The sequence below is a fragment of the Physeter macrocephalus genome, chromosome 11 (assembly GCF_002837175.3).
Source record: "Physeter macrocephalus isolate SW-GA chromosome 11, ASM283717v5, whole genome shotgun sequence".
In the NCBI taxonomy this organism is placed as follows: Eukaryota; Metazoa; Chordata; class Mammalia; order Artiodactyla; family Physeteridae; genus Physeter; species Physeter macrocephalus.
Genome location: NC_041224.1, coordinates 59,052,488 through 59,073,406, shown reverse-complemented (window position 1 = coordinate 59,073,406; position 20,919 = coordinate 59,052,488). Strand labels below are relative to the sequence as shown.

At 46.7% G+C, this 20,919-nt stretch overlaps 3 protein-coding genes and 4 non-coding genes across 12 annotated transcripts in view; 6 read left to right on the top strand and 1 right to left on the bottom strand.

Moving 5' to 3' along the window:
* Nucleotides 1-67: 67 nt before the first annotated feature.
* On the top strand, nucleotides 68-4,972 carry RPL4 (ribosomal protein L4). Its single transcript, XM_007127838.2, has 10 exons — nucleotides 68-162; nucleotides 1,547-1,718; nucleotides 1,911-2,017; nucleotides 2,382-2,520; nucleotides 2,976-3,100; nucleotides 3,388-3,517; nucleotides 3,774-3,930; nucleotides 4,221-4,304; nucleotides 4,414-4,534; nucleotides 4,619-4,972. The coding sequence occupies exons 1-10, from the start codon at nucleotides 160-162 to the stop codon at nucleotides 4,880-4,882; spliced, it is 1,302 nt and encodes a 433-aa protein (XP_007127900.1). The 5' UTR covers nucleotides 68-159; the 3' UTR covers nucleotides 4,883-4,972.
* Nucleotides 1,768-1,838, top strand: LOC112066297 (small nucleolar RNA SNORD18). The gene has a single exon (XR_002892540.1). It is a non-coding gene; the product is annotated as a small nucleolar RNA SNORD18 (small nucleolar RNA).
* On the top strand, nucleotides 2,222-2,320 carry LOC112066308 (small nucleolar RNA SNORD16). Its single transcript, XR_002892550.1, has one exon. It is a non-coding gene; the product is annotated as a small nucleolar RNA SNORD16 (small nucleolar RNA).
* Nucleotides 2,812-2,883, top strand: LOC112066295 (small nucleolar RNA SNORD18). Its single transcript, XR_002892538.1, has one exon. It is a non-coding gene; the product is annotated as a small nucleolar RNA SNORD18 (small nucleolar RNA).
* LOC112066296 (small nucleolar RNA SNORD18) lies at nucleotides 3,577-3,647 on the top strand. Its single transcript, XR_002892539.1, has one exon. It is a non-coding gene; the product is annotated as a small nucleolar RNA SNORD18 (small nucleolar RNA).
* A 1,403-nt stretch (nucleotides 4,973-6,375) lies between the features above and the next one.
* SNAPC5 (small nuclear RNA activating complex polypeptide 5) overlaps nucleotides 6,376-20,919 on the top strand; it is a 31,470-nt gene continuing 16,926 nt past the window's right edge. For 2 of the 6 annotated variants that reach the window (XM_055088044.1, XM_028494944.2), the window contains exons 1-3: nucleotides 6,376-6,520; nucleotides 7,803-7,892; nucleotides 8,659-8,795. In XM_055088044.1, coding sequence (XP_054944019.1) covers nucleotides 6,431-6,520; nucleotides 7,803-7,892; nucleotides 8,659-8,778 — 300 coding nt within the window. In that variant the 5' untranslated portion in view covers nucleotides 6,376-6,430 and the 3' untranslated portion in view covers nucleotides 8,779-8,795. Of the gene's footprint in view, nucleotides 6,521-6,927; nucleotides 7,212-7,802; nucleotides 7,893-8,658; nucleotides 9,838-13,651; nucleotides 16,351-20,919 lie in introns of those variants that run through there. The other 4 variants (XM_028494943.2, XM_055088046.1, XM_007127843.4 and 1 more) reach the window with 4 other exon arrangements.
* The window catches only part of MAP2K1 (mitogen-activated protein kinase kinase 1), an 83,048-nt gene continuing 73,595 nt past the window's right edge, over nucleotides 11,467-20,919 (bottom strand). Inside the window, exons 6-11 of the mRNA XM_007127844.4 lie at nucleotides 20,559-20,683; nucleotides 17,665-17,866; nucleotides 16,359-16,423; nucleotides 13,623-13,684; nucleotides 13,171-13,216; nucleotides 11,467-12,510 (exon numbers count right to left, since the gene is read on the bottom strand). Coding sequence (XP_007127906.1) covers nucleotides 12,397-12,510; nucleotides 13,171-13,216; nucleotides 13,623-13,684; nucleotides 16,359-16,423; nucleotides 17,665-17,866; nucleotides 20,559-20,683 — 614 coding nt within the window. The 3' untranslated portion in view covers nucleotides 11,467-12,396. The remainder of the gene's footprint in view (nucleotides 12,511-13,170; nucleotides 13,217-13,622; nucleotides 13,685-16,358; nucleotides 16,424-17,664; nucleotides 17,867-20,558; nucleotides 20,684-20,919) is intronic.

Genomic DNA, 20,919 nt, shown 5'->3' with positions numbered 1-20,919 from the left:
ATTTTTGTAGAGTGGTAGAGATATATTTTATGTCCCTGTATTTGTTTTGAGACGGTGTGGACGAGTTGAAGGTTACATACAGAGTGGGAGTGCTAAGCACTTCCTTTTCCTGTGGGAGCCGCCGGGTTGAGCGGAGCGTGGCGTTCTCCTCTCCCTGCTATGGTGAGTGAAATTTCTCTCCGTTGCACCTTTCTCTGCTCTTGGGGCCTGGCAGAAATGGGCTTGGGGGTTCAGAGCATAAAATCTTCATGAGGGGAAGCGAGGAGAAGGAGATGGGGGCCAAAGGGCGTCCGTTTGTGGCTGGGATCTGGGAAGTGAGGCTCTACGGCAGCCATCTTAGGAGCAACGTGTGCGAGCCGGCGCAGGGCGCGTTTGGAAGCGACACAGGAGGACCCCCAGATCGTTCTTGGGCGCAGAAGGATGTTTGGAATTCTGGCTTCCCTTGGATCTTGAAAGAATGGGTTCCACTGAAGACTTGGAAATTTGCAGGGCCTAAGACTGAGTCTGGGTGAGAGTCAGTTTGGGGTCTTGTATCTGCGTGCCCGGCTTAGTAAGGAATACTTACGTCTTTTGAGAGATTTCATTAAAGAAAAAAACTTGTATTTCCACTTTTTTCCTGAATTATTGTGTGTTCATCTTAAGAATTGTCTCTGAACGCATTCTGGTCCTCTTTAAAATTTAGTTGTGTGTATGTACTGTATAAATAACGTCTGTGTATCTGCCTTGGGGAGTTGAGTGAAGAAAATAGGGAAAAAGCACTATCCTTATGAAGCTTCGATCGTAATTGAGCTGGTCTAAATGCATCGTAATGTTCGATGGTAGTAAGTGCTGTAGACATAGGAAGTTGGAGAGGAAGCAGTAATTGGGCTTTATAAACAGTGATCAGAGAAACCTGAAGGAGGTGAGGAAGGATATCTTTAGGTAGGGGACTCTACATCTGAGGCAGGACAGGGATGGCCCTGAGTGTAGGCCTGCGCATCTGGAAGAGAGTATGGGAAGCGAGGTGGAGCAGGTTGTGTAGGTCCTGCTTGGGATGTTTTCCTTTCAGGTGGTAAGTCTTTGGAGAATATTGAGCAAGAAGTAACAGGGCTGTTTTTACTAGTAATTTTTGGAACCTGTGTTTGGAATGGGACGAAGGGGGCAAGGATGGATGTTTGGAGGAGTGGAGCCCTGGTAGATTTGCTGACATTTGGGATGAAAGAGTTTGGATGATGGCATTAAATTGCATTTTTCAAACCTTACAGTATGGTTTTGATTATTTTGCTTTCTAAGGCCTGATTTAAAAGTTTAATCATAAAGCGTTCTCTTTGAAAATGATGAAAATTCTGTGGCAGAACTTGAGAATCTTAAGTGTCCTTCAAGTATTTACTGATGTTAATAGACCTGATGGTGTGTTGGTAACTTAGCCTTTGTTTTTGGTAAGCGTTATCTACCTCGTCAAACTCTAGTCTCTTCTGGAACTGAACCATTAATGCTTTTGTTGGCACGTGAGAAGAGTGCCTCTGACATTGCTTGTCAATATAAATATTTTTTTCCTTTTTCTCAGGCGTGTGCTCGTCCACTGATATCAGTGTACTCTGAAAAGGGGGAGTCATCTGGCAAAAATGTCACTTTGCCTGCTGTGTTCAAGGCTCCCATTCGACCAGATATTGTGAACTTTGTTCACACCAACTTGCGCAAAAACAACAGACAGCCCTATGCTGTCAGTGAATTAGCAGGTATGGATTTGGATCTTTCCTGGGTTGAGTTTTTTAAGAGGTACTTAACAGCAGTGATGAAATTTCACTCCATTGGTCCGTGTTTCTGAACCACATGATTTTCCTGGATGTTCTGACGCTGTTTGCTACCGTGCATGATAGTCAGAATGGTGTGGTTGGGTAGCTAAAACTTGTGTTTCTTCACAATTTCAGGTCATCAAACCAGTGCTGAGTCTTGGGGTACTGGCAGAGCTGTGGCTCGAATTCCCAGGGTTCGAGGTGGCGGCACTCACCGTTCTGGCCAGGGTGCTTTTGGAAATGTATCCTTTGTTTCACCACCTAGACTAGTCAGCTGTGGCATTTAGCAGGCTGGACCTGTTTTTTTCATGTTAATAGTTGGAAAATAATTTATGCTGAAGATGCTAGTGTCCAGATTAAACATTTCTCTAGACAGATTTGAAATCTGGAAGATTTTTCCGGCATAATTTTTAAAGCCAACAGGTTTGACAGTAGGAGGTTTTGCTTGCAGTGATGTCGTAATTTGCGCCTTACTCTGTTCTCAGCGACAGTTGCCTGCTGTCAGTAAGCTGGTTCAGAAGGGTGACGAAAATTCTTACTGAGCAAGACATAACCTGTTTTTAATTCCTAAAATTTGAGAAATGTGATTCTTAACTGGGAAAACAGATGTGTCGTGGGGGCCGCATGTTTGCACCAACCAAGACCTGGCGACGTTGGCACCGCAGAGTGAATACAACGCAGAAGCGATATGCCATCTGCTCTGCGTTGGCTGCCTCGGCTTTACCAGCGCTGGTCATGTCTAAAGGTTTGTGATATTTTATATTCTAGGAGTCGTATAAAATACTCCTTTTTTTTCTGTACCTGACCCTTTTCATTGGTGTTAATGGTTAATAGTCTGTGTACATTCACTTCATCCTAGAGTGTCTGGCTAAATTTCCGTCTGCTAAATACTAGTTATAATCACTTCAATCTATCTAACAATTCAGTCATCAGTGAATACTATGTAACTGGGGGAACTAATTCAAATTAAGTGATGTAGTATATTGTTAGATAACTTTTCCACTTTGTCATGTTGCTTCCTCTTTTTATTTAACTGTCAAAATGATGAGATTCCACTTCATTGGTCCGTGTTTCTGAAACACATGATATTTGTGGAAATTCTGATTTGGCAAATTGTATACACCATTTTTATTTTGTGGGTTCAATTCAGTTTTTCAAAGGGTGCCGGGTAACCAGGTCACTGTTAATTGGCTTTGTCAGGTCATCGTATAGAGGAAGTTCCTGAACTTCCTTTGGTGGTTGAAGATAAAGTTGAAGGCTACAAGAAGACCAAGGAGGCTGTTTTGCTCCTGAAGAAACTTAAGGCTTGGAATGATATCAAAAAGGTAGATTTTTGTGGTCTTTCACACAAATTTGTTGCCAGATTTTAAATTTCAAAAGATTACTGAAGGGTACAGTATAACTAAACTGTAGTGGATGTGAACCGTAGTGGATGTGAGAGCAAGGACTCTGGAACCGTATTACCTGAGTTTGAAACCTGAAATCATTGCTGTGTTAAATTTAGGCAAGTCATTTTTGCCTCTAGTTTGATCATCTGTAAAATGAAGTTTTTTAAACTGTGAAGATCTATTGCAGGGATCATATCTCAAAATAACAAACCTCACTTTGTTAGGTCTACGCCTCGCAGCGAATGAGAGCTGGCAAAGGCAAAATGAGAAACCGTCGCCGTATCCAGCGCAGGGGACCCTGCATCATTTATAATGAGGACAATGGTATCATCAAGGCCTTCAGAAACATCCCTGGTAATTCTTGTACTGCTTACATGTTTTAATTACCCATGCTATGCAAGCTTACTCAGCTTTTATTATGATGAGATTCCACTTTATGGTCTGTGTTTCTGAAACTTCATGATTTTGTGGAACTTCTGATTCTTGGCTGAATGAGTGAGCCATTGATGGTTGAAATTCGTGATTAAAATACTTCTTGGGTGCTATAAAGATGATTTGTGTTTCTTCTGTTGAAATACAGGCTCCCTAATTCTTGTTTTCCCTTTAAAAGGAATTACTCTGCTTAATGTAAGCAAACTGAACATTTTGAAACTTGCTCCTGGTGGGCATGTGGGACGTTTCTGCATTTGGACTGAAAGTGCTTTCCGCAAGTTAGATGAGCTGTATGGCACTTGGCGTAAAGCTGCCTCCCTCAAGAGTAACTACAAGTGAGTGCAATTCATATATTGAACATGGTGTTTATGCTGTGGATAGTATTCAAAATTGGTTTGCATATTTTCTAAATAACGGATTGTGTTGCCATTTCCTCCTTGTATACAGATGCGATATGTGGAAATGGTGAGATTCTGAGAAGTGATAGTATAGTGGAAATTCTGATTGTATTCTGTCGAGCTAAAATGATTAAAAATAATCTTTTGTTGAGGTTCATGTTCTTTAGTCAGTTACATGAGAAATAGGAGTTGAGCCTCTATAGTCAATGTTTTCTTTTTTCATCCAGCCTCCCCATGCACAAGATGCTCAATACAGACCTTAGCAGAATCTTGAAAAGCCCAGAGATCCAAAGAGCCCTCCGAGCACCACGGTAAAGTTGTGATATTCACTGTAATTCTTGCCTAGCCTCACACTATTGGGTATTTCAGAAATATGGGTAATGTAAATAAACTATAAATATAGTCTCTACCTTTTTATAGCAAGAAGATTCATCGCAGAGTCTTGAAGAAGAATCCACTGAAAAACCTGAGAATCATGTTGAAGCTAAACCCATATGCAAAGACCATGCGCCGGAACACCATTCTTCGCCAGGCCAAGAACGTAAGCAATAATTTGGGTTTTGCTGATATATGTTGAGTTTTTAGAAAGATTTGATTCTTAGATTTTCTTCCTAATTTGTTGCAGCACAAAATCCGGATGGATAGGGCAGCAGCAGCACTAGAAGCCAAATCAGATGAGAAGGGGATTCCAGGCAAGAAGCCTGTGGTGGGGAAGAAGGGAAAGGAGGCTGTTTGCGTTAAGAAGCTGAAGAAGCCGAAGAAGCCAAAGAAGCCTTTGGTGGGAAAAAAGGCTGCAGTGACCAAGAAATCAGCAGCTGAAAAGAAGCCTGCTAAAAAGAAGCCCACAGAAAAGAAACCCACCACAGAGGAAAAGAAGGCTGCTGCATAAACTTAAATTTGTTTATTCGGTAAAGGTCAGATCATTTTGGACAGCTAATTTTGAATAAAGACCTGATCAAAGAAGCAGTGAGAAACATGACTTGGATGTGTTGTGTGAATCTTGGTTAGAATTTTTTTTTTTTTTTTTTTTTTTGCAGTACGCGGGCCTCTCACTGTTGTGGCCTCTCCCTGTTGCGGAGCACAGGCTCCAGACGTGCAGGCTCAGTGGCTATGGCTCACGGGCCCAGCCGCTCCACGGCATGTGGGATCTTCCTGGACTGGGGCATGAACCCGTGTCCCCTGCATCGGCAGGCGGACTCTAAACCACTGCGCCACCAGGGAAGGCCTACAATTTTTTTTACTGACACTTTGTTCTTCATAATTCAAGCCTTTTAGTCTATAATTCAAGCCTTTTAAGTCTGGTATAAAATGGAGCCTTGGATTTAGTATAAAATCCATGAAGTTGAATGAGAAGTGGGATGTTCGATAAATCCAAATATAAAATCCACTTTGTAAGTAACAGTGTTTTGAGAAACAGGTGGTTAAAAGACTTGTCCCAGAAATACACAGAAACTCTTACTATTTAGCTCCCCTCTCCCATAAAAAAAAACACCTTGGAAAAGGTGAAGTTCCCTAAGGATCTGACATTTTCAGTAACCACAAGAGGGCAGAATCAGAATACATTTTTTAAAGTATAGCAGTAAGAAAGGGACGTTTCCTTCAGAGGTGTTATAACCTGGTGTTAGAATACAGTTGATGGAGGGAATGCTTGCCGCCTTTTTGATATTTGGACCCTTGGTATGAAAAATGCTAGGAGCTTTTTTCACAGCCACTTGTGCGTTTTAGTAGGCAATGAATATGTTGACCGAGCATGCTAGTGCAGAGAATGTACCCAAACGTTCGTCCTTCCCTACTTTGTCATGTCAGGGTCTTGTTTTGCATCTGGCTTTGTTCCCGCTGGCAGTCTATCCTTGCATTCATAGATCAAGAAATCTCAGTTCCTTAGCATGAAAATACACCGTCCCAATTTGTTGAAACACCGCTGTCTTCCGTGCTTTAATTTGCGCAGGCCCCCTGGGAAACCCCTTTCATGTGACTGGGAATTCTCGCCTGCCTGGACCTTCAACACAGTAGGGCTCCTGTACCATGTGCTATATGCTGGCAATAGTCCCTGCCTTCAAACGCGTCTGCAGGTTTGGGGGAGCGAAAGCAGCCGCCTGACGCAACACCAGTGGAAGGGTGCTAACAGTGCTGTTCAACTGAAGCACTTGACACATGCTATCTGACCATTTTTATCTCCAGGTCCTTTACAGCTCCAACGCCCTTTGCCTTAGGAATCCTCATCATTGGAGTCTAGGTTTTTGGTTTAAAACCCCGCTTCGTCCGTGGGCCGAGCTCGTCCGCGGGGGAGCGGAGACGCCAGCCGCCAGGAGGCAGCGGCCGCCCCGCCCCAAAGTGCCGCCAGCCCCGCCCGGCCCGCTCTTCCGTTTCCGGTAGCGCGGCGCGGAGGTGGCGTCATCGGGGAGTGCCCGGCCGGCCGCCGGCGCGAAGATGCGCGATGTTAAGCCGGCTTCAGGAGCTGCGCAAGGAGGAGGAGACGCTACTCCGCTTGAAAGCGGCCCTGCACGACCAGCTGAACCGGCTCAAGGTGACCCTGCACCCCCCACTCCGCTCCTTCGTTCCGTCGCCTCGGCGCCCCGGGCCGCCCGGCTCTCCGCGGAGCCCAGGCGTCTGCGGCGCCCGCCTGCTGCCGCCGGTTAGCCCTTCCTCACCCGGCCGTCGCGGCTGGACCTGGTGGCTTACCGGCACCTGGGGGGCTGGATTTGAGATTATGGGTACACCCCTCTAAGAATCTTGATCCCGCAGGTCTGGGCTGACACTCAGCCATCAGTTTGGCGAGTACACCCCCCCCCCCCCCCACGCACCGGATCCCTGCAGCCCCGGAAACGCGGGCGGCCGCACCACGCGCTGAGGGAGACCTCCCGCAGGCTCGCCTAGGCCGCCCCTGCCCCCCACCGGCCTCCCTCCCGAGCCCCTACTCCCTTTACTACCTAGTATGGACGCTCGATACAGCTATAGTCTCGCAAAGCCGACCAGCTGGCGGATGCGCCCACTCTGCGAAGGGAGACGGTAAAGCCCTGCGAGAAGAGACCGGCCACAAAGTAGTTCCGGGTAGCTCTTCTCCCCGGAGCTGTTACCGACTCCACGGCCTTGACGAGGAGTCGAGATTGACACCTATCAGCGCCAGTTCCCAGGCCTCTGCGGAAGTCACCCCCTTCAGCCTCAGTGAGACGCTCCTGCTAATTCCTGCTCGGCACTTCCAGGCTCTCTAAATTCAAGTGAGATGAGGGTTATGAAGCTCTTTGTAAACTAAGAAGCATTGTCCACCTGCGACCTATGAAAACAGTGCGCTTTTCCTTAGGGTACATGTAATGGCCTGCACTTCTTTATGTTCTGACATCACCGCAGTGCCTGTACCAGTGCCTAACGTGAGCGTGCTGACGATGGCCGCGGCCAGAGCCTAGATTCCTTTGTGTTCCGGGGAACGCACCCATTTTCCAGTCTTCCTGCCTTCGCTTTCTCATTACAGGGTAGACAAGCTTCGGGTGTGTGGAATCAGAAGACACCTGGCTTTTTTAAGCGCATGCTTGTGTTTTCTCCCCTGGGCTGCTAGGTGGGGGAGTGGAAGCCTCGGCTCAGCTGGAACACCTGTTCACCCTAGGAGAAAGGGGCTGGAAGCTTTCTGTGCTGTTTCCTTAAGAGGCGGGGAAAGCTCGAGGAGCCCCACCCTTCCCTCTGGAGCTTCACAGAGCTTATACTGTTTTCACTTCCTCTCATGATGCCCGCCGCTTACAGCGTGCTCAGTACATCACCTACATCAGTAGCCCAATGACATAGTAAGGAAAGTGTCCTTGACTCTTCTTTTCTAGGTTGAAGAACTGGCCCTCCAGTCAATGATTAGTTCTAGGATAGAAGATGAGATGGTGTCTTCTCAACCTGCACCTGAACAGTCACATGATGTAAGCTTAATCAAGTGTGGGCCTGGGGAGTCCATTCTGCTCTTATGCTGCTTAGCCATCAAAAATTGTAAATTACATTATCAAGCCCAAAGGACTCTGGGAAGTGCTGCTAAGAACTTTCTAGTTTAATGAACTGGATTGTCTATATTACTGTTTTAAACAGGGAACATCTACCAGCTAGCTATACTGTGGTTTGACTGTACTTTTATATTGCCTCGACCTTCCTGTTCATCCACTTTCTCTAGTCACTCCAGTGAACCGGGGAGAGTGTGAAGATCTTTGCAGGAAGATGTCAAAACTCTTGCTGTTCTGTGAATAAGCAAGCTTGGGATTTAAAAATAGAGTGTAGCTTCAACTACAAAGCCTAGTGCTAAAAAAATGAGTTCTTGCCCTCATCATATCTTTCTCTCACCAAATGCCCTCAGGAAAATCATCTTCTAAATATACCATATTTGAACAGTTCTCCCAGATGCATGTTAAGCATGTAAAACTATTGGAAAGCAGCACATCTAAGCCAGCATAATTCTTATGTAAAAACTATGTTTGTAAATCAGGTAATATTCTATCAAATCTGGGGCATTTACTCTGCTCCCATTTTGGCAATGGGGGTTGGGGGGTCAGGGTAGAATTTGGAGAAATAGGAAACTGGCCACAGTTCTTAGTGATAAATATTGCGGATGAATATACAATTGAGATTTTATTTGAAAACATTAATTTGTTTTGAGGCCAGTGTTCTTACTAATCCATAATGTGTCCTTGACCAAAGCAGATGTTGGTGCATGTAGACAATGAAGCATCAATCAACCAGACTGCGCTGGAGTTGAGCACAAGGAGCCATGTGCCAGAAGAAGAAGAGGAGGAGGAGGAGGAAGAATCAGATTCCTGAAGGGGAGAAGAGCCAGGGTTAGTCATAGGAGTTAAGTTCTAAGCTTCAGGAACTTTCTCTCTTCAAAGAATTCTTGCCATGGGCCCTGTGGCCTCCTTTAAAAGGAAGCAAGAACTTTAGGAGGATGTGTAGTTGTAAAAATGGTTCCATCAATAACTCAAGTTTCAGAGTGCTTTAACCAAAATTAGTGACATACAGAAAAGCAGAGATGCAGTGTTTCAGTACTGAGCAATATGGGTGCTGCTGTGTTTATATTCTGGTCAGATTCAGTAATTGTGTTCAAAACCAGAAACTTCCTCTGAAATGCTACTGGGAAGGTCTGGCATTTGCAAAAAGGGCAGAGTTTAAATACAAGCCAGCCTTTCCAATCAACAATGCCTCTTTTAAGAAAACCAATTATAAAGACTGTTTGCATGCCATTGAACCCTTGTGAGCAGAGCAAGGCCACAGTGTGGGAGAGAAAGATGACAGAGGAGGACAGAGGGCCACTTGAGAGCACAAGCTGTTGCCACCTCTCAGTGACATCGTAAAACTGCCTACTAACATGCTTTGTATGGCTGTCATCACATCTAGGTTGAGACATCACTATGGTAAAATGTGCTTAGAAATAAAGATAAATAGTCGTCATGCAGCTTGCTGCTTTTCAGACAGAAACAGAAAAGGGTCGGTTCCTCTGGGGCAAACAATACAGTAGGATGGTTGAAAACCCATTTCTGGTCTTAGGAAATGTGCCATTGAAGAAGGATCACTAGGCTTGGAAGGTTGGATTTTGTAATAAAGAGATGATAGTTACAGAGTAGGAGTTGTTAAATTTTGTATTTGAAGTTGAGACTCATTTCTGCGTACTGTCTGTCCCTTTCCCACTGAATATACAGACAAGTAGTTGCTTAATTTTATAAAAGTAATTGGCCCTGCCCAGAAAAGCCAAGCAAAACAAAACAACCTCCTCAAGCACAGCTCCTTACATAACTGTTCCAGAAGAGAGCGCAGACATATTTGTTAATATTTCATTAAAGTTATTTTGAGCTACTCTTAACAGGAAGTAGCCAGAAGTTTAAATGAGCATGTTTCTTGGAAAACACACTGTGAAAATTATTTTGCAACAAAAAGCATCAAGGTCCACATTTTGGGGTCTAACTTAAAATATGAGCATGGGTTTTTAAGAGCCAGAAAAGTTGGGTATGAATTCTAGCTTGACCACCAACTGGTTGCTTGCTTTTCACCTTTGCAGCTCACTTTCCCGTCTATAAAATGAGAGTACTCATATCTGCTCTAGCAGTTTCACAGGTCCTTGTGAGACACTCACAAGGCATCCTTTAAAAATCCAACTATTGGCAGTTCCCTGGCGGTCCAGTGGTTAGGACTCCGTGCTTTCACTGCCGAGGGCCTGGGTTCAATCCCTGGTGGGGAAACTAAGATCCTGCAAGCCTTGCGGCGGCTGGGAAAAAAAACAAATCCGACTGTTATTGGCGTCTCAGTAAGGAAGTTTGAGTAAGGAATTTGGCCTGAGGAACTCAAAAAACACAGCTAGAGTGATGTAGGGAACATCATTCTTGAGAATTAGATCATTCTTGGTGAAAAGTACTAGGAAGAAATCTTTTTGACCTCAAAATGAAATACCTTTGGATGTGAATAGAGAATTTAAAACACCCCTCCAAAGACACTGACCTTGAAAGTGTTCAGATCCAGGTTTTAGACACCAGGTTACCCCATTCATTAGTTGGCACACTTTGAGACATTCTCAGTGGTGGTGACATCCTCTCTGTTAGGAAAAGACCCCTGGGTGTGAGTAGGGTGTGGGTCTTAAACCTCGTCTGAATGTTTGCACATTGAAAACAAACATGTAAGTTAGGTTGTTGACTTAGAACGGATGTTAGCCTCGCAGTGAGGAAAAAAAAAAATGATTGGCTGAGGCAGCTGTGTATATATAGCACTGACCAGTTTTTAAAATCCTGGTTGTATCTCAGGCTCTGGTAGATCTAGAGTGGAACTACCTACTCGGGAGATTTACCTAAGTTCTGTTTTTTAATTTGAAAACGAAATAGGCCTTTTATTGTTAAATATATATTTTGGTTTTCTGTCACCTGCCCTCGAAGAAAATGAGGGACGGCAGCCTCACATGTCACCTAAACCTCAAAAGTTACTGTTCAAAGAAAGAAGGGTGGCCAGTTGGGACACAGCTTCATTTTCTGTGGCTTCACTACCGCCCCGCAGTCACGACAAACCCAGTGCCAGGCACTTGTTTCCTCTCCAGGAAGGTGTCTCAGGTGTAACTGGAGAGAGAAGGGAAGCCGTTGCTCAGTGGAGCAAAGTAGCACGGCACAGTCCCGGGTGGAGGCTCCACTGCCAGTCAGGCACCGGCCGCCCCCAGTCCTACCCCCACCTACTGTTTTCCCTTGTATAAAAAGACGGAAGGAATCAGTGGGATCTTTTCACAGGTCCACAGGAAAAGTGGTTGAAAGATAAGGGTGCTTGCTGAGAAGAACTGGACAAAGTCCAAAGATTAGAATTACAGGAAGCCCCATTAGTCCAAAGCACTGAACTTGTCCTCAGTGTGGTATTTCCGCCTTCCAGCCTCCTTCCTGTCTTTGCCTTTTCCCTCTCAATAATGCGTGACTGCTAAATCTCTTGATTTCTTGTGCACTACAGACATTGAAAATCCCTCCACAGAAGTAGAAATACCTTTCATCCTTTGAATTTGATAGTATATTTATTAGAATAAGAGATTAGATTTGTTAAACATCTGGATTAAAATGGTAAAAGGATTTCCATACAGTTTTTAGGCACTATACACACTGTTGTTTACAATAGCATCAGTATTTGGGTTTGGAGAAAGATAAATCTCATACATGTTAATGCCTTGATCCATTTGTAACATTCAGAGTAACTCCACCATTTTAGAAACACTAATCTCAACTTAAAGAGACATAGCACTAAATATCCCACACAGTATATTTAAAAATAAATACAGAAATACAACCAGAAGTCTACAGATCATCACAGTAGACAGACTGGTGAAGCCCCAGCTATCATGGCAGTGAAGGGCTCTGCCTAGATTTTGATGGAAATTGCTGAATTCTACACTAAAAGCAAAAACATAATGAAATAACATGATATACACTTTCTGATGCTCATTTTCATAGCAGCAAAGCATGCTTCACATGCACTGCCTGTGAAGGATCTTACAAGGCCCCTTCCTACTCAATTGGAAAGAAGGTAAGCCTGGCAAGAATGAAGTACCACCAAGTGTCAAAGAATCCCAAAAATACAGGCAGCCAGCCAGTCACGGTGTGGGAGAGCAGTGCAGTTTACAGTAAGAATGACTACCCACGGTCACCAAAGTTTCACTGTAGTTCAACATTGCACGTTTGATCATCAGCATACACAAAAATAGCCCCAAGCACAAAGCCAGTCCACTTAGGGGAATAACAATAGTAATAAGAATAAAGATGATAATATTGAAAATGACACGAGTAGAATTTTGGCACATGCTGTGTTCTTCATCCTTTGTCATAGGTAAAATGCACATCTGAACAGAGACAGGCATGGGAAGGAGGCCCAGAAGCAACATGAACATGGCATGCTGCTGGGCAGGGGACTTGGCTGCTTCCCCAATGCTTAGATGCCAGCCGCGTGGGTGGGTGTGCTGGGCTGGTTAAGGCCGATGGTGGAGCAGAGCCAACCTGCAAAATCCACTTCCTCAGCATCAGATCTCTTGATAAAAGCATGAACCTGTGTGTGAGGAGATGGACAGAAAGTGTATTTAAAAACCAAGGAGGAAAATTCAAGAGTCCTGGGTCTGGAGGTTGTGCTGCATTTGGAAGGTGCTCTGGGAGCCTGCCCTTGGCCAGTTGCAGGCCTAACCCCCCGGCTCTGCTGGTCTTACCCCTTCCCCAAGCCCGCTCTCTCTGAAATGGAGACAGCAGCTCTGCCTGCAGTGCCTCGCAGCGTCGTTAAAGGAACAAAGGAACTGATGAACTTGAAAGCGCATGTTACGCTGACCAGGCTTCACATGGCATGTGAGTTCAGACGTTTACAGTATCCCACTCCTCCTACCACCACCGCCATGTAGGAGACAAAGTTACTTGGTGAGGGGACTGAATCTAAGATAAGCCAGTCAGTACTACAAAAAGGCCCTGTCCCCTTGCAGGGGCGGGCTGGCCCTTTCTTTTCCCTGGACTCCCTCTGGCTGCGGGGTCATCCGGCTTTTCCATTAAACTGATAGGAGGACAGGGGAGATAAGTTGGGTATCCTGCAGGCCTCCTATCAGCTGGACTACAGTGGTCAAGGCAGAGCAGGGTATGGGCTCGGGAAGTACTGGATAGATGACTGACAGAGGAGAACAAATGAGTAAGCAGGTGGCAGTGTAAGAATCTGAAATAAATGACTTACCATGAGTTGCTTCAAATCTGCTCTCTCTGCGGGGTTTTTTATTAAGCTTAAAGGAAGAAAGACAGTGTGAGAGCTCTTGCTTGGCACCGGTTCTAACTCAAGATTACCTACGTGTGCATGCATGCCTGTCCTCCCCACACCCCATAGGCTCTGAGGAAGAGTGCCTAAGCCTTACCCACCTTCCTGTTCTTAGCAGAGTGTCACACCCACAGCAGGCTAATAAACGCTTGTTGAATTAAACTAAGGCCAAAAGGCAATATGCCAGTCCCTTTACAGTAAGTGCTGAGCGCAGCGGCTGTTTTGCCCACTGCTACAGTCAGATAGGTCACCGAAGTCCTAGCGCTCTGGATGAAGGGCAGCAGCTAAAGGGTAAAAGGCAACGCTGTGGTCTCCAAGATGGATGGGGAGCCTGACAAAACCGAAGTACTTTCAGAGAACAGGAGGTGACTTACCATTTATTCACAAAATCTTGAAATTCCAGACTGAATACTCCACTGGGCAACTTTGGAGGAGGCTGCAAGTACATGTGAAGACATTAAGAAATGCCCGGTGTCCTGCTCCACCCATCTCTCCCTTCCCCACTCCCACCTCTGGGCAGTGCTGCCCTTATCCAGTCAAGGAAAGGCAGGGGTGAGAGGCCAATGGCTGCTACCGGGTTACCCTGTTGGAACCATCAATCTCAAACCAGTCAGAACTGGGGCCAAGTCAGTGCTCTGAGCACTCACTTGTCTAGTGACTGAATAAATCACTGTTCCTCTCTGAGCCTCAGATGACCCTTCTGTGAAACGAGGAGGTTGGGCTTAACAATCCCTGGGACCCTTCTTAGCTCTGAGGCTCTACCACTGTACATCTTGGAGTGTGGCAGGGAAACAGAACCATCAATTACTAGGAGCAGCAGCTAGGGGGATGTGCAAACCACTAGGCATAGTCCAGCCTGGACAGCACCTGTAAGGCTGGCTAAATAATAAAATGTTTACCCCTCCTGAGGTCTGAAGGAGCACACAAAGGTTAAAAAAACATTAACTGGCAGAGAGCTGGGTCTGGAAGAATGTTACCTACACATTCACTGCAGGAATGAGGGTGTTTGCAGGCGCCAGAGCAAGCACACTGGCAGTAGCCCTTGTCTTTCCAGGGTGTATGGTGGAGATCACACACGGCAAGGCCCTGGGGCACCCTGCTCATGCACCACACAGCCCCAGGAAATGTCACCCACCCTTCTTGTGACCCGTACTGGGGTTCTGTGCAGCTTCCTTGTGAGCTGACTCCCAGACACTGACTGCTCTGATGTGTAACCCAAGTCAACAGGTGATTGGAGACTAAAAATCAAACACTAACATTACCAGAGGAGTCCAGCCTAGTTCACTTCCCCTGAACGCCTTATCAGAACAGCAGGTGAATAAGCCTGATCCCAGGTCATGGACTAAAGCCCAGCTTTGGGGGCCCACGGTGCTGAGGGGGGATGAAGGGACTATTCAAGGGAGAGGCCAGGCAGGGGAGGGGCTGTGTGCCAGCAGAGTGTGAGGTGCAGGCCACCTGTCACCACCGTGCAGCCCAGCCTCCTGGGAGGTAGGATGGGGGCTGAGAGGAGTAGGTGGGAAGGAAGGAAGAGTGCTAGGTGGGACGGGCCTGAGCTGCTTTTCATCTTGGAGCCTGTTTCCTTAGCTGTATGAAAAGGATAACAAAACCAACCTGGCCCACCTGAGCAGTGCTTGGAGCACTCAGTAGGAAAATGAATGTGAAAATATCCAAGAAATCGGTGCACACTAGGTGACTGGCAACTATTTGACCTCAGCCGTCCCTTCCCTTAATGTGGCTCCCACCCAGCACGACCAAGTTTAGGTCCCAGCAGGAGAGGATGGCTTTCCCAACACAAATGCAACACATTCTGCCTTCCTTGAGTCCTTAAGCAGCCTAGATCAGATCCCGAACTTCCTGTGTCCCACAGTGCTTAGCATAAAGCTGTGCAGCCAGGCAGTAAAGAGAGCTGAACTAAACTCTCCAGTAGACTGTGAACCAGTGACAGTGATTTTTTAACTGCTGGGGTCAGCCAGGATTTTCCCCACTGAGTTTGTAATGAACAAGGGGACCTATCTGAGCCTTTGGGGGCCTGGTTTTAGAGAGCAGTAAGAAAGCATGAAACTCCACTACTCTCAAGGAAGAAGAACATGGGGTGATGCCCTTTACCATGCACCTCAGCCGAGGGGGAGGCCTCCAGCTGCCTCCCAAACAGGTCAGACCTAGACCCTTCTCTTCCTCTACCCATGCTGCTCCGGATGCCTGCCGAGAGTGCTGGCCTTCCTTAATCATCTGAAATCCTGTCCTGCCCTCAAGCTCCTCCAGCCCTGCCCCACCCTCCTCTGAGCAGCCATGGTGCTAGTCCCTAGCTTCCCGCTCCCCCAAACCCAAACTGATGAATACTTGTCAGTCCCTTCCTTGATCCTTTTTACATTTAAACATACTGGTATATATATTTCACAAATAATATATCTTCTTTGTATTAAAGTTAGCCAACAGCAATTGAATCACCTGTTATTCCATCACTTCAAGATAATCACTATATCATATTACTTTCCAGGCTTTATGTGCACATACATGCGTACATAGATTTCTTTAAAGAACCAATCATAGTATACATATTATTTTATAATCTTTTTTCACACAACTAATAGTGAATATTTTTGATATCTCTTTCTACACTGTCACTTTTTATGTTCATTGCTTTATATGGAGAAAACCATATATTGCAGTTACACATACATTTGCCTTGCCTCCCCTACACAATCTAACAGTCTTTAAGACCTGAGACTGTTTTTCCATTTGTGGATCCCCATCTCCTACCGCCACCCCACACTGCTTAGCACATAGTAAGTGCACAAGAAATGCCAGGTGAAAAAAAGGAAATGCCTGGTGAATGAAGGATGAGAATGCAAATGGGCAGGTGGAGGCTCCTGAATCTGAGAGGAGGAGGGACTCAGAGCTGCATGAAGATGTTCCTGGGGAAGGGACTTCTGCAGCCTCTAAACCAGCCACTCAATTCCAGGATCATGATGCACAAACCAGGACACACGAATCTTGGAGCCCAGGCAGCCCATACTGTGGGAACAGTTCGGAGGTTTCCCAGACAAATCAACTGTGAGTTTTTTTCTTAAGAGGAGCAAATATATTCCAAAAGCCATGCAGTACCTTACCTCATTGACTATGTAATCCAACAACTCAAAAATTGCCATGGGAGGTCGGCTGTCCATTCCATAAGCTACAGATTTTATAAAAAGAAAAAAGAAAACACTTCTCAGAAACAGAAGGTTATTTGCCAATATGAGGCTAGGGGTGGGCATGGACCCTAGTGACTAGAAAAGAGTCGTGGACGATAAAGAGAGACAGAAGAGCCACAGATAAGGCCTGAACACAGAGGGGACCAGCCAAAGCCACGGAGTCAGCTGACCAGGGTCGGAGTCTGGGCTCTGCCGCATCCAAGATTTGTGACCACTGAGCCTCGTTTTGAGTTTTGTAGAGATGGGTAAAAATTATGTCCGCCTTTCTCCCCTTCCTTACACTGAAAGCGGAGCAAATGAGATAATAACTAAATAACTCTAAAGGATTTAGTTTTCATTTTCCCTGAACTTGGGTCTCTTTCTCTTGGCTCTCTGGGGCCACAGCCACCAGCCCCTGCAACAACCCACCATCGGCTACCCCTGCCCCCTCCTGTTTCTCCTTTCATACATGCCCTCTCCCATGTGGGCCTCGTGGAGGTAAAGACCAGGTCTCCCTGGTCAGACAGGAATGTCCTAGCAGGAGCTACATCAGAAGATGATAGCTCGGCCAGGATCTTCCAGTACCAGGTTTCCTTCACAGTTCAGAAAGGCAGGCAGTGCTACACAGTGCTTACCACCCCAGAGTCAGACTTGGCCACTTACAGATAAATGCATGTGGCGAGTCAAGCACTCTGTGCCTCAGTTTCCTCACATCTAAAATGGAAATTAGAGTAGTGCTCACACACGACTGCTATTAAAATTAGACAACGCTAGGCAAATCTATGGAGATAGAAAGTAGACTGGTGATTGCCTGGGGGTCAGGGTGGGGCAGCTGGGAGTGATTGCTAATGGAGATGGTTTCTTTCTGGGGTGATGGAAATGTTCTCGAATTACATAGTGGTGATGGTTGTACAACATGGAGGAATATACTAAAAACCACTGAACTGTACATTTTAAAATGTGCGTTTTATGTTATGTTAATTTTATCTCAATTTTTTAAAAATCTACCTAAAACAAAGTCATGATTTTTAAAATTAGATAATACATATAAAATACTAGGCGCAGTACCAGGAATATAGTGGGCACTCAACAAATGGTAGGGAAGTTGTTGGTAATAATAATTTCCTACACCTGGAGACCCATGCCCCAGCCTGGCTCCAGAGACAGAGAATCAGCCCTCCAGAAACCCCTGACAACAAAAGACCACCCACAGGCCAAGCTGGGGCCACACCAGGCCACTCACAGCTGAGGGGCCTTCCGGGAGTCCTCGGCCGGGGTGGTGTCTCAGCCGCATCTCCCTCCACCTGGCACCCAAACATCAGCTCCAGCTCCTTGGCATCTGGAGGAGGGATGGGATACCTCCCGACCGCCATCTCAACCAGAGAGAGCCCCATGCTCCAGATGTCCGACTGCACCGAGTAATGAGTCCCCTGGAGTCTTTCTGGCTGCAGGAGAGACAGACACATTTATCACCTGTGAGCTAGCTTGGCCCCACGCAGAAGAGGGATGGGTGAGTCCTCATGAAGACCTGGGGCTTCCTGCTCCTTTGAGGCTTGCTTGCACTGCAAGAGAGTGCAGGGCTGCCCTGCTTGGTCCCAGCCCTGGGTCTACTGATGCATTTTATCTTCTTGTGCCCCTTCCTCTCCAGAGCTCACATCCTGTTTCAGGACCTCCACTAACCTCTTTAATTTGGCTCCCCACCTGCCCCCAAATACTGTATCTACCAAATCCTAGCTGGCTCCCGTGGGTCTGAGCCCTAGCTGCTGTCTCCCCTATAACCTGCCTTGAACTAACAGCATCCGACCGAGCTGGGCCCTGGCTAAGCTTCAGCTGTGGCTCCAGCTTTGCTCATCCTGGTCACTGTCTTGCATGTGCAGGACAGCTTATCCAAAGCCCAGCATGAAAGGCTCATCTTGAGTCCTGAGTCCAAAAACATGAAGCTTCTGGAACACAGGTCATGAATGAGGTATCAGTGGGTAGAAAGAACACTGGCCTTGAGAGTAAGGAAAGCTGAGTTCTAAGACCAGCTTTGCCACTAACTCACTGTTCTTGGGCAACATCAAAGAGTAGAAAAGGCAAAGGATCTGGGTTCAAGTCCCAAGTCTGGGACTTACAAGCTAGGTGATCCTGAGCCTCAGTTTCCTGGGGCTAATGAAATGGGGCTAACAACATAACAAAATGGGGCTAATGGTGATAGTAACAACATAACAAAATACCTGCTCTACTAACTAGGGCACTGGAAAGGTCAAATCAAATGAAAATGTATGTTAGATGTGGCAAAATGTTACGCAAATATGAGTTGTTATTGGTGAGAATAGTCAAAGAGAAATATTATATATAGTGCTATACAAAGCATTATTTTTATTGAGCATTAATTGAAATAGAACATGTATTTCAAGAACCCTACCAAAAAAAAATCTTTATTCTGACCATCATGCACTTATTTAGTAGACATCAAATTCATTTCACCCATAGGATTTTTCACTAACCCCAACACTGAACTATTTTGGAACTGACCATGTAACCACAAAAACCCAAACCACTAAACCCTGGATCAGTATAAGTTCCAGGGCCTGTTAATCGATTGTGAACTTGAAAGTTGGCAGTTGAGTAGCCCAGGGTGCTAGCTGCTCAGTTTTTAGACATTTAGGGAAGAAGCTGAAGAGCTGATGGGCTTCATGCCTTTAGCCACTGTAATGGAGGGGGTGGCGATGTGGGTCAGCGCCAGGTGAGTCATGTTACCAGTGGCTGGAGTCACAGTGTGGGCAGGGGACAGACAAGAAGGAATGAGGGTGTGAACAGGACCCTCCACACAGGGAGGCCAGGAGCAGCTGCCAAATTTTACCTTAGAGGCAAGTGAGACCCTGCAGTGCAAAGGGGGACTGACCGGCAAGGAGGCCTGGCTTTCAACACCGGCTCTGCAAGGTAAAGTGGGCAGGTCACTTCACCTCCCTGAGCCTAGATTTCCTCATCTCTAAAATGGGTACACTAATCTTTACTTCATGGGACAACCATATAGATCAAAGAGGATCATCACTCCAGGATGTGAAAGTCCTTGAAGAGTGTACATAAAACACAACGTGCTAAGATGCCCTGAGACCCCGTGCCGGCCCCTCCTTCCACCTGCGCGAAGGCCTCCCACTCACTCCAACCAACGCTCCGCTACTCTGCCCTGGTCAGCACTCACCCAGAGCCACGTTTCCCCTTTCTGAATCCTTCTCACGAGCGTGTTAGCCATTTACTCACCCATGCAGTCAACCAAACATTCACTCACTTGCCAAGAATTCCCTGAACATCTACAGTGTGCCAGGAGCCAAACCAGACCCTTGGGACAACAGAGACACCTCTGGCCCTATCCCTGCCCCCCAGGGAGCTGGTTGTATGGGGGAAGCAAGAGAACATGCCAATGTCACCCTGGGCGCGGTGGAAGCCAGCAGGGCTGGAAGCAGGAAACACCTCAGTGACCTCAGGCTGTCAGCTGAACTAGACTCCAGCCAGGGGACCAGGTAGGTGTGCTGTGGTGAGAGATGGGCAGGTAACTGGGAGACATGCAGTGAGGAGGGAGAGAAGAGGCTGGACTGGGGAGACAATTCTGAATAGACTCACAGGAGTTGGGGGTTGCTAGATGCTAAAAGGATGGGGAGCTGGGAGGAGAGGTGAAAGGCTGATGCTCAGGTTTCTACCTTGAAAAACTAAGGAAACAGTGATGCCATTTACTGCTAATGGAAATGGTGGGGCAATTCGGGGTGGGGGCATGTCTGGGCATGTCAGTCTGAGGGTCTAAAGACGATCAGGCAGAGGTCTTGAGGGTAGCTGGAGCTCAATGTCTTCAGAATGGAAGCCAAGCTCTGGGAAACATCCAAGTGCCAGTGAGAGGTGAAGCTGTGATCCTATCTCTTCCACTGAGTCAGGGCCCCAGGGCCCCAACCATGCTCCAAGGCCTGTGAAAGGCCAAGACCATCTCCCCATCAGACTTTGATCTCCTCAGGGAGGGGACCACAATGCCTCATCCCTCGTTCTTTCTCACCCACCCCCATCACCCAAGCACAAGGGTCTGACTCCATAGGGGAAGGCACCCACTTGGCTCCTATTCCTGATCAGATAAGAAGCTGGAGAAATGGAACGAGGTGCTCATACCGACATGTAGGACCTTGTGCCCACGAAGGAGTTGGCCATGGAGTCGATGAGCTGCCCACTGACCCCAAAGTCACAGAGCTTGATCTCCCCACGGGAGTTCACTAGGATGTTGGAAGGCTTGACATCTGTAGGGAAAAGAAAACAGAAAAGTAGAGCGTTGACACAGGTAGGTTGGGAAGGGGAAGGTCAGCGCTCCCCAGACAGACCAGCCCTGATCACGAATGCCACGACACACCCCAGCCCCCATCACAGAGCCAGCCCTTGGCTTAGGAGCACTGGACACCAAGGCCCCTTATTCCCCTTAGTTCAGGGTTCGAGGAAGGGCTGTCAGCAGAGGAATGACAAGCTGCTGTAGAAGCGG